This window comes from Pagrus major, chromosome 20 (genome assembly GCF_040436345.1).
Source record: "Pagrus major chromosome 20, Pma_NU_1.0".
Lineage (NCBI taxonomy): Eukaryota > Metazoa > Chordata > Actinopteri > Spariformes > Sparidae > Pagrus > Pagrus major.
Genome location: NC_133234.1, coordinates 1261969 through 1274824, shown reverse-complemented (window position 1 = coordinate 1274824; position 12856 = coordinate 1261969). Strand labels below are relative to the sequence as shown.

Below are 12856 nucleotides of genomic sequence, written 5' to 3'. Positions count from 1 at the left end.
ACAGGTCCAACTTCAGCTTGGACCGCTTCTCTGTCTCTCTCCTCTCTCTCTGCCCGTTCTAACTCCATTTGACGAAGCTCGGTGTCTGCGTATTCGGGTTCATAAAGATATCCCTTTGGCTCTGTGGTAAAAGGAATGTCTTCATCACTCGTTTCGTAGTCAGACATATTTACGTTTACCATCCGAGCATGTAAACACCGTGAAACAGCTGACGGAGCAGTGCGGTGTGTCAACAGGCGGAAGCGCGCAGTGATACGAAGGGAGGGGAAATAGTGCCAGGTGATCGTGAGGTCTGACTTTTTTGTCGTAAACGATTTTGTGATGCAAATGTTTTACTCTTTTGAACGGATATTGTTTTGTGAAGCAAAACGCTTTATCTTAGTGACCCCGCAAACTAGCCGTAACTACTTTCTTCAGCAACAACAGCGGGACAGACCTCGGCTCACAGGACGCAGTGGGGGAAAAGTCACTGCTGATGCACGACACTGATGGTGAGGATGTCATACAACTTCATGTCAAAAAATCCGAACTATCCCTTTAATGTTCACAGACATTAAGCAAACAGTTAATACCAATGAAAGATGAGGATTATTCCCAAACTGTAGAACAGACTCCAACTCCATCCTATGGGAGTGTCCTTTGGCCTTTTGGATCCAGTAATCTCACCAGGCCTTTATTGTAAATCAGTGTTAAGATCGTCCTTCCTTGGGAGTGGGCAAACTCTCCAGTCTGGATGGCATCATTAAGGATAGTTTTGTGGCTGTTAAGTGGGGAGGAATCAGTTTGTTTGAAAACAGACTGAGTGTCCTTAGATGACCTTGTTGTGAAATGTAACTTTGCTGTGTCTGCTACATGTGTATCTATGCCTGGACAAAAGGCTAGTTGACTAAGCTAACTAAGCTCGCTAACGTTACAGCTCAGATGAGGAAAGAGCCATTTATGTTTACATCCCACACCCACGCCACAAGCACGAGCCTCTCGTCCGTGAGTAGATGTGCACTCCTTGTGGTGATACAGTTGGTGGATGTAGTTTGGTGGAAAGAAAATAGTTCCTTCATGAAACTGCTCACAACAAGGTCTGTGGATTATCTTGACTAAAGAAAGAGACATTGCTGTTGAGTTTTTCAAATGTATTTTTTGGGCAATCTGAGTGCCATCTTATTCCATTATATTAGATTACAGGCTCTCTGTAGCTGATATCTCCAAAACTCTGCAACTCACACAAAAACAATCTAGATGGATACATAGCACTACAGGTTAGAGGAAAAATATGTATTTTGGATTTTTGGGGTGAATTTTGACCTTAATAGGATACAAACTGCCCTGATGGATACAAAATATATTTAAAAAATTGTCATGTCATCATGTTTTTGTGATAAAGCAAGACATGCAATATGATTTCATGCATACAGTGCTTTTTTTTTATTTTGATTCTATATACTGTAATATACAGATTTTCCTTTTACTGATTCTGGTTTCCTTCCAAGTACTGAGTATCCTAAAAATGTATGTACTGATTGAATGCATTATTCCTTAAGTGTATGCTTTTGCAACATGTTATTTAATCAAAACATCATGCCAATGAAGCTTCATTGCGTTTACAGCTGAGTGACGGATTTGATATTCTCTCTGTTTGGACAACACAACACCTTAGCAACATGGTGAGTCACTCACTTTATTAACGTTCACAGTGAAAGAGCATCACGCAACAGAACAAGTTTTAACTTCATAAATCAGATGTTATTGCTCAGTGACCGGTGTGTGTTAAGTGTGTGTGTGTGTTCTCTGACAGTTGGGTCTTTTCTTCAATTAGTTGTTGCTGCGAGGTAGAGTACAGTGAATGATTTCATTTGTTCTCATATTACTGAGGGCAGATAGCTACATGTTGGGATGATAGTGAATCCCTGGAGGGGTGTAGACCTCAAAGCGGAGATTACTGGACTGTGGAGCAGGTATGTAACACATCAGAGCATTATCGTCCAAGCTCTTCTGCTCCGGGACAGGAGCTTCATATCAGATACGATCGCAACAGCTCTCATTTCAATAGAACGTCAATAAGACCTGTTGTCTCACGCATGAGCTGTAGTATTGAGTTCATTTTTTTTGTAGGCTGATAAAAATATTTATGGAGGAACATAGCTGGCATTAACCTTTACTTTCTGAAAATGTTCCATGTTTATGTTGGTGTTTTTCCCTTCTGATGACTGACTGGAGGGTACGGTTTACTTTGCTTTTTTAACACGTCATGACTGATTACAAGTTATAGAGAATTCCTCAGAATTATGATGACCTGAACTTCAAAAGAAGAAAGAAAAATTCCTGTAATGTGACTCAGTAAAGTGTACACAGCATGCTGTTTACAAAACCAGTCTGTTATCATTTACATATCCCCTGCAGACATGTTTTAAGATGTATATAAAACACTGTACTTTGACTGATAATTTCTTTCTGATATGTTTTTTTTCTCACACCCTCATTAAAAAAAATCCTGAATATACAATTAAATTTTCCTTCTGGACACAAGATGTCTTCAACTTCACTCTATCAAAGATATATGGTTTTAAAATAATGACACCAAAGGCATTTAGGTGGGTTCCCTGTATGCCTTCATTTACTTTGTTATCTGTCTGACACCAGATATGAAATCTCCCAGGAGATGAAGGCTATCTGCTAGTACCATGGCATTCTCACATAGCCAAATTTATCTCCACAGCATTGTTTCAGTGATGGAAAAAAAATCTGGTTGCACGAATTCTCATTTTGGTATAGGGGAAGAAAACACTCTGGCTTGTTTTTATTTCTTCAAACCAATCACAATTGTCCTGGGTGGTGTAAAGCCGAGCATGCAGCTATGCTACCCCTGCAAAATAATGTCAGGGGGCACTTCTTTAACACTCTGGTATTAAAATTGCTAAATCACCACTGCTTGTTTAGGTTCGTACCATTAGTGACCAGGTTAGTGTTGGGGTAACTTGCCATTTGCAGTGTGCAGGCTGCTAGCCTGTAGGCTGTTGTTGTTGTTTCCCGTAGTAAACTGGAGCTACATGGGCGTGACAACCAGCAAGAGACTCTTTGTTTGAAAACAGCAGTGAAACTGGTGTCCCTCAAGGCTGAGTACTAAGACCACTTCTGTTTTCACAATACACTAGATTACTAGGTTCTACAATCACATCACATGGATTCTCTTACCAATGTTATGCTGATGACATCCTCTCTTTTCCCCTATCCTCTGACACCCATGTTGCAATGCGCATCTTGGAATGTCTGGCAGACATCTCTGCTTGGACAGCTGCACATCACCTCAAGCTCAACCTTTCTAAAACTGATCTCTTCTTCATCCTGGGGAAAGACTGCCCTCGCATGGACCTGTCAGTCACTGTGGAGGACGTCACAGTATTGCCTTCATCGATTGCGAGGAACCTGGGTGTAATCCTCGACGACAGACTGTCCTGCACCCCCAACATCACCACGGTGGCCCAATCCTGCAGATTTGCCCTCTACAACATCCGCAGGATCCGGTCTTTCCTCACAAAGGATGCAACACAACTCCTGGTCCAAGCACTGGTCATCTCCCGCCTGGACTACTGCAACTTGCTCTTGGCTGGACTCCCAGCCTCAGCGACTAAACCGTTGCAACGTATCCAGAATGCTGCAGGGCGCCTCGTTTTCAATCTACCCAAATTCTCCCATGTGACCCCCCTCCTCCGTGACCTCCACTGGCTTCCTGTTGCAGCCCGCATCCGATTCAAGACGATGGTACTGGCCTTCAAGGCCGTCAACACTGGTCAGACCACACGCCCCATCGCAAGCACTTCGCTCCACTACATCAGCTGGCCAGCTGGTACTGCCATCGCTGAGAGCAAACAAAGGTCGCTCAGCGAAGTCACGACTCTTCTCTGTTCTGGCACCTCAGTGGTGGAACTCAGTGGTGGAACGAACTCCCGACCAATGTCAGGACAGCAGAGTCACTCGCCATCTTCCGCAAAAGACTCAAGACTCACTTGTTCAGAATTCACCTTGACCGTGCATGGCAAGACTTGTGACAAAACCACCAAACCACATTGTTGTCATTATTGTAAGTCGCTTTGGACAAAAGTGTCTGCTAAATGCCCTAAATGTAAATGTAAATATCCTGCTTTATGAGACACACATTACCACCCTGCTGCCAGCTAAAAATAGTTTTAACATGGACCAACACAAGAACTTAATTTCAGCTTCAAGTGAAATTTTTGCTGTGTAGGCTCAAATACTAGTTTTGCTAGATGTGATGCTCCATTTTGTTTTGCAAGCTGAGAACGGCACTTGTCACGTACTGCGAAATCTCTGACACCAGTGTGTGTGTGTGTGTGTGTGTGTGTGTGTGTGTGTGTGTGTGTGTGTGTGTGTGTGTGTCTTTGACCTTTTGATGAGGTCTTCCAGCCCACTCCTGTTCTTCTCCATCACTCCCAGACTCTCCTGTGTGGATCTGCTGTCACCCTCCAGTTTCCTCCTGCTCTTCTCCAGCTCACCACACTGACGGCGCTCCTGCTCCAGTTGGTACTCCAACTGAACACAGACAACGTGGCAAGAAGGTCAAGATGTAAAACACAATGATCACAATATGATACATCTTTAAAAGGTAATGTTAAAAGGAGGATTCAACTGTGATTTTGAAGGCTATGACTGACAATATTTTGTTAACTTTCATTTCCAATGGCTAAATAATTTTGTGCCAGTAATCAATATCTTTTATATCAACCATTTATTACATTTGACATTTTTGAGACATAAAATTACATGTATTCAGTGTTTCAGCAGATTTGCCAAGGCCTATTGGCTAACAGAGTTACAATTAAGTTAAATAACCATAAGTTTCCATTGCTCATATTACTGTGTCAGTCAGTTCATGACCTTAGTATTACTACAGTATTTAATGTGAGCAGCATGTGTGCTTCTGTTGGATGCAAAGCTAAGAGCAATATATTGGTCTCATCCTGACCTTAATTAATTGCTTATTGTGAAATATAAAAAGTACACATCTGTCAAAGTATTTTTTTTCATTACTGCCTCTGTTTACGTCACTTCAACTGTGTGGTTTTTAAAATGCTGCAGTAAAAAGCTGACAGCTATTTTCAGTAAAAAAAAACCCAAAAACATCAGTTAAATCAATTGTTCTCTCCTGCCCAGCACCAAATAGCAGACAAAGTTAGCCAACAGTTGGTGAACATAGTGGAACATGTAGAAACTAAAGACCAGATTTATTTGAGGAGTTGTTGGAGGGCAAAACACAGCTAAAAGAATCGCGTGAATATGAACTTAAATTTGTACTACGGCTAGAATTGCGACTTCACATGATTGCTAATGCTATCCCATTTAGTACTGTATCATAGCTTCATCAAATTAAAAGTTGTCAGGGGTCTGTCAGAGTTGTATTCACAGCCTGTGTGTGCAGCCCCCAAGTGGACAAACAATCTCCTATTGCAGATTACAGTAAAGTTAGCAAAAAGTTTTCTTTTTACACATCCAGCAGACACGTAGCAACATTAGTATTTATTTGGACCAAAACTAAGTAAAACTGAACTGGTTCTCAACTGAACTGGTTCTCAACTGTGTTCATCAGAGCTGCCTGCTATGGCTGGAAACAAGGGTGCTGAGAGCCGTTTGACTGGACCAACACAGTACAGTTACGGGCTGTAAAACCAAATCAATGACCTAAAGCCACTACAGCACTCCATAAAGCTGAGAGGAACTGCAGATTCTGGTGATAATTCTCTGTGGATGTGTCACTATAATGACCCAAGTCAGCTAATGGGGCCAATAGCTTTATGGCTAACTGAGCTAACTAGCAAACACTAAGAAGTATCCAAAAGTTTTTCAGGGACGTCACTCAGAAGTTTAGTGGGGAAACAATTACGGGCGATAATTACTGGTGCTCTGCAGATTGAGCAGCAGTACTCTGGTTCTGCTGCAGTTATTTTTTGGGGGTGACCTTCGTCCGGTGGCCAATTCTTACATATTGCACCTTTAATATGTGGCATATGGAATTATTAATGTCAAATTCCAAATGTAGAGATATCAAATATCACCCTGACATAACAAACTGAGACAATACATTTCAGGTAAAAATAGAAAAAGACATATTGTACAGTATGAGGAAAACAGCAAATACACAGAATATGAACTTACATCTTCAGCTTGCAACTGTAGCTTGGTTTTCTCTTTGGTCAGCAAGTTCACCTTCTCCTCTTCACACTGCAGGTCCTCAATGGCCTGCTGGTGGGGGAAAACAAGATTTCTCAGCCTGGGCTGCACATGTGTCCCTCAATCACACATCCTCCATAGCACTGCCTCATCCATCTGTCTGCCACATTGGCACTTGGAAAGGCTTGTTTGGTTGCAAAGAAAATGTCAGAAGTCATCTCCAGTTTGATCTGACGGATCAGAGACTTTCTCTCTGTTTTATCCATCCACTGGGAACAAAAGTGTTGGGACGTCAAACTCAGTGACTCTGTGCCTAAACTCACTGAAACAGCTCAATCAATTAATTTTGTGTTTTTTATGAGCTTCTCTTAGTATTCTAGGCTAAAATACCTAATCTCACAAATGTTCAACAAATGCTACTGTTGGTCACAGCATCTGGCAGAAGTTAGTGTGCAGGGCCTCTTACACTGTAGCTGCCATACAGTTTGATGAGGTTATTAAGGGTTAAGATTTCTATAGATCTCAAAACATCTGCTCTGCTTTTCAAAGTGGAGAGTGCTGTGTGATGGCGAGCACATTTATCACAAGTGCCACTTTTGGCAGGTCCTCAGGCCATATGGTTCTACTTTCCCAAACTTATGTTTCATTCTCAGTCAAGCAGCAAGTGAGGTATCTCTCTATACTCTGATAAATGGGATGAGGCTATTGATTACACTAATAAACAATCACAAATACACCCAAACAGCATGACGTGCTGTCTAAGTATTGGTGTAGTTTACATGGTTTACACTGAGCATGACATAAATTTGAATTGTAACTGACTTTGTGGTATACATTACAGCAGTGCATTATCTGTGGTATACATTACAGTAGTAGATTGTCAATGAACTTTGACTAAAAGGAAAAAAGGAAAAAAAACAACTCAAGGTCTACTAAGGTCTACTACTGGCTGTTTCCAGAACTTTCAAGCACAACTTAAAACAGAATAAATCTACCATTTTTTAGAGGGGCCAGATTTGAAAAGTGCCAAGGGCCCCACCATTTACATTCCACTAGTCTGACCTGTAAGGTTAGGAATCTAGTGTTAAGACAATCCTTTTTTTGTTCTCTGCTTTGTTTTTGTTTTTTTAGTTTTTACAAAAAGAAACCATATAAACAGAAATGCAGGGAAAAAAACAATGCACCTTTTTAATCTTAGAAGTAGGTTGTCACTAACAAAATTATCAAAGGATCAGAAAAAGGTTTTTAATGGGCCTTAAAACAGAGTTATTCAAACCCCAGTTGAATAGGTCTATTTTAAGGCCTACATGTACAGGTAGATATGATTGTTGCATTTGCTAGGTCACAACAGGCTGCATTTAGACTGGATGGGCGTAGACTGGAACATATCATCTCAAAGTTTACGGAACTGTTGGGACCCACCTTACCATGATATCAGTCTCCATGTCACACATTGTGCAAAAATAGGAATTTGAATTAATGGAATTAACCTTGTTGAGTTTCTGACCACTGTAAACTATAAAGGATTGTTTTTACAGGCTGACTGCAGGTTTCTTTTTTTTTCTTTTTTGTATTGTGCATACACGTGTGAGAATTGAATTAGATAATACATTTTAATCAAGGCACAACTTCATCTAAAAAAAAATGGTTTGCAGATGTTTTATGGGATCAAAAGTGCATTCAACCAAAGATGCTCACATTTCTTTTTGCAAGTCCAAGTCGGGTGTCAAGTCTCTTATGGCTGTAATGAGTGTTCTATCATTTGCCTTTATGCCATCCGGTCTGCTTAGAACTTAGAAAGAATTCAAAGCATGTACAGTGTTATCACTCCTTTATCTATTACTACAGTATCAGCATTGATCAGTTTTCAGTATGAAAAAACACACAATGAAAGCTTCCTTTAGAGTTCAGAACTGTAATTTGCCTTGTAACATGAACAAACAGCTACAACATAGAGCGAGTATTGAGGTCCAGCTGATGGTGGCAGCAGAACGTGGACTATTAAATTACCTGACCATTTTTACAGTCATGGCAAAGCCAGCACTATGTGAACAAGAGCGGCAGGCAAACACGCATCTTTTCTACATATTCAGCCAACAGCCATCTAATCAAGCAAGCTAACGTTAGATAGCTTATTATGCTGAAATAAACATGTTCACTAACCGTCTGTAGATGCTAACGTCAACTTTCTCATGGTTGATACTAGAATGGATGGGCCAGAGGGAAGGGGGAGGGACACTGTGCACGCTGTGATTGGTTGTTACCTCATCAGTAGCTTACAGTGAAACTAAGGAGTTTCTGACAGAGATTTCAGCACAGAGGATTTCAACTGTATATTCTCTGGTTGTGTGTATGTTTTTGTGGCGGCTGCTTTTTATTACGAACAGCCAATGGTGGTGGTGGTACAGCAGATTGCCAGCTGTACTTTCCCCAGTAAACACACTGTTTCGGCTAGCCGAGCAAGCTCGCAGCTGTGTCTCTTGGCTAGGCAGAGCGGACAGGCCTGGTGTATGCATGGTAGACTGTCCCTCCAACCACATTGAGCTTGGACACAGAAAATGTTACTTGGTTTCTGCAGGCATTTTTGCCACTGTGCTGCTCGGGGAGGGGTAGCCCGCCCTTCAGACACCCAACCTGTCTGCTTTTTCTCACCCAGAGACACTCCGGCAATGTAACCCAAGAAGAGCAGCAGCAGGTCGGTCAGGAGGGACTGCGACAGCCAAAAAAGTCTGCATGTTTACAGGGGAAACTACAGATCACAAACCTGTATTAGTACCGTTGCTGCTGGCTGTTTGTTATACAAGCAAGCAAAACTACACATAAGTTACATGTTAAACTGTCTCTATGCCTGACTGAAACTGTTAACTCATGAGTTTATGTAATACACAATCACAGCAGAGCAGTGTTTTGGTGTGAAAGACAGAGCATAACTTTGGGATTAAAAAGTTATATAAAGCTTTTTGTAGCTCCAGAGGATGCTGCATGTAATCTGATAAACTGCCTTTAGTGATGTTCCTCAGTGGCTCAGTTGCACTGTGGGCAATGTAGGCTCCAGGTTTTAAAAGAAAAGTCCAGTGGTCTAACATTGCACTCCTATAACACTGTTGGACTCATTCTGGACAGTTTAAAAACAAATGATCAGAATGGATACAGCAGAACAGAGATATCACCTGTCATCACTGAAGAGACGGACATCACTGGAGGCAAGCTATCAGATCACATGCGGCTTCCTCTGGAGGCATGACAGACTTTATAATACTTTTTCCACATATGCAGTAGTACTCCCCAAGAGCTGTAAACACACGTTACTGTATGAAATTGGTGGAGTAACCCTTTAAAGGCATCACAGCAATTCACCCTTTAACCCAGGATCACTGCACACTGTACAGTTCTGTCCTACCCTGAACCTTAACATCTCTCACCTGGCTGAGCTCCACCAGATGTTCCTTCTCCTTCTGCAGCCTCTGCACCACCTCGCCCTTCTGAAAAAGCTGCTCAGACAGCTTCCTTACCTGACTGTCTGATGACTAGGAAGAGAGAGACAAAAGAAAATGCAAAGTGACATCTCTGAGCATCTGTCCTAATGTACCTCTGTTAAAACATTTCTGTCTATGGTTATTGATGTTTTCCTCATGGGCAAACAGCCATGATGGCTTGTGATTCCAGAAGTTTCAATCCGCAGACTCTTTGCAGCCGCACCGTAAAACAATTATCTCCTTTCATGACAGAAACAGATGTCATTATTTTGCCTCTCTTGTGGACATCAAAGCTTTATTTGTAAATGGAATTCTGTCTCCTATTGAAGACATGAGGACCTAATGAGACGTGAGTTCAAAATCTGTTAAAGTGCTGGACTGTAAATGTGAACCAGCTGACTGAGGGAAAGATATGTGGTGGTGCCAGTTTCTACGCCTATTCTTCAAAAAGGGCAGCAAATATGTGTTTTACAATAAATTTCAGGGTGGACAGATGAGTGAATTCTGCTCTAAACTTTAGCTTCTTTGGATCAAACACAGTCAAAATGACTGTTATGACAACATTCCACAAATATTAGACGTGGTCACGTCATTTTTTCAAAGCCCCATGTCAACTCTGCTATCAAACAGGTCTGGTCTTGTTGCACCCAGAGTGACTCTTACACTTCTCTCTTACATGATCTCTTTCTCGTGGGAAACCAATTAGCCAAGAAAACCTTCATAAACCTGGAGTATCAGGTCTTAACATTGTGGACCAGATCAAATTAATATTTGTATAAATTTGCAGAGGCTAAATCAACACCACCCTGCACCCCCGAAAACTCTGTCTCCATCCTCACATACAGTGTTGTGAGTACAGCACATTCTTGTGGCATTCCTTAACAAAGATAGCATCATAATCCTTTAATACACCTCAGTGAAACAGATAAAGGGCTTGATGAGGGGCTGTGATGGAGATGTCAGAGCAGACTCTGCTTGTTAGTGTCTACAGCAGAGACAGCACTTCATCATGACAGGAAAAACTCCTTCATCAAGCAGGAAGACATTTAACTGTGACCTGAAAGTTATGACATAGGAGTTAGATTTACTTGATACTTTCTGATGTTTCCAAGTTTGACGCTGTAGGTAACCCTCTAGTGTCACTTCTTGAAGTGATGTGCTGGAGTATATAAAGTGACCAAGTGTCAAGTTTGGTTTGTTTTTAAGCTACTTTAATGTACATTTATGACGTGACTTACTATGTAACATACATTACCTAAGATATGTGGCTGAATGTGGTTATTTTTACAAAGAAAGTGATGTTTTCCTAAACCTAAAGAAAACTGTTTTGTGTGTAAACCTAACCAAGTAGTTTTGGTATCTAAACCTGACAAAGTGGTTTTTGTGCCTGACCTAACCAGATTTTTTTTTGTGCCTAAGCCTAAGCAAGAAGTTTTCTTGCCTAAACCTAACAGAGTAGTTTTTATGTCTAAACCTAACCAAGTAGTTTTGGTGCGTAAACCTAACCAAGTAGTTTTGGTGTCTAAACCCAACCAAGTGGTTTTTGTGCCTGACCTAACCAGATATTTGTATTGTGCCTAAGCCTAAGCAAGAAGTTTCCTTGCCTAAACCTAACAGAGTAGATTTTCAGTCTAAACCTAACAAGTAGATTTTGTGTTTTAAACTAGCCAAGTAGTTTTAGTGCCTAAACCTAACCGAGTAGTTTTTGTGCCTAACCTAACAGAGAAGTTGTGTTGAAACATCACCAAATAGATTTTGTGACTTGACCTAACAGATTAGTTTTTGTGCCTAAACCTAACCAAACTGCAACATTTTCATGACAAAAGTCATTTTATGTAATTATGTGTCAATTTTTTTGTCAGCAAACTTTATTTTGAAAGTCTAACCAGATGTTGCATATGTATTATTGCTAACTTGCTGAGCCCTTGATGTGCAAAACTGATGCTAGAGGGGTAGGTAAAGCGACACGGTATAGCCACCAAGCAACCATATTTGACAAGTTGGGACTGAAAATGTGATGTGAAGTCAAATTTCTGAAAGATCGTAAGTTCATGTTGCATTATACTCTTGATGATCACTTGAAACAGTAAATATGTCTCCGTCCTTTTTCAAGTACTCTACTTATAACTCTACTTACAGATCTTTTAACATTTGGTCTTTTTGACATCATCAGTACCAGGTTAACCTGTGGTGAAGATCACATAATGTTACCTGTTTTCCCTGCTCAGCCACAGTCAAGGTGCTCTCCAGCTCATCCAGGTCTCTTCTGAGGCTGCTGCACTCGACCTCCAGCCTGTCCTTGTGGAGGGCCAGCTGGGAGGAGCAGGCCTCCTCCTCCTGCAGACGATCTGACAGGCTTGAGAGCTGCTGCTCCAGCTCACGCCGGGCCTTCTCCAGCTGGACACAGTGCTGCTCAGAAGCCTGGGCACTCTCCTGCTCCTGGAGGACAACAAAGAGATGAACAGTTAGATATGGATCTACATTATGTTAATGACAGTGTTGCCTTGTTACACATGGTATTTCACACTGGAATCACACTGGAATAACTATATATGTATATATATAAATATATTTTTATATATTTTTTCATTGTCATGGACCATAAACTTTAGAATGTGGATTGGCTGGAATTAATTTTGTCCTGGATATATTTCACACAACTTTGTGTTGCATTGTATGTATTGTATTTAAGTACAATTTAGACTTGAGGATTTCTATTTTCTGGTACTTAACACTTTCACTCCTCTACATTTTGGAGGAAAATGTACTTTTTACACTATTACATTTATTTGATAACTTTACTTACTAGTTACAGTTACCGGTACATTTAATCTAAGATACTTTAAGCCTTTTATTCAAGTACTATTTCACTTTCAAAGTAATATTTTAACATGGTAACTTTACTTTTACTCAAGTATGACTTTTGGGTACTTTTGACAACACTGCTAGTGGTTTGCTTGGTTTGCTTGCAGTTGTTTTTTTTTTGTTAGATTCCTGAAAGGTCAGAAAAATCAATTCAATCTTTAAACCCATTTCTTATTGTGTTAGAATTTGTGATAAAGTCATTTTCCATTGACAAAATTGTAATCTTTTGGCTGTATGCTTTTATAAGGACTCTTAATTGATTGTGCAATAACGTAATAATATCTCTCTGCAGCAGAAAATTTTTGAAAAATGAAAATAATCAAAGTGTAAACAGA

The 12856-nt window shown here is 40.7% G+C and overlaps 1 protein-coding gene across 1 annotated transcript in view; it reads right to left on the bottom strand.

Annotated features, from left to right (window-relative positions):
* LOC141015901 (putative uncharacterized protein MYH16) overlaps positions 1 to 12856 on the bottom strand; it is a 54791-nt gene that overhangs the window by 28689 nt on the left and 13246 nt on the right. The window contains exons 2-5 of the mRNA XM_073490126.1: positions 11868 to 12095; positions 9603 to 9707; positions 6166 to 6252; positions 4400 to 4545 (exon numbers count right to left, since the gene is read on the bottom strand). Coding sequence (XP_073346227.1) covers positions 4400 to 4545; positions 6166 to 6252; positions 9603 to 9707; positions 11868 to 12095 — 566 coding nt within the window. The remainder of the gene's footprint in view (positions 1 to 4399; positions 4546 to 6165; positions 6253 to 9602; positions 9708 to 11867; positions 12096 to 12856) is intronic.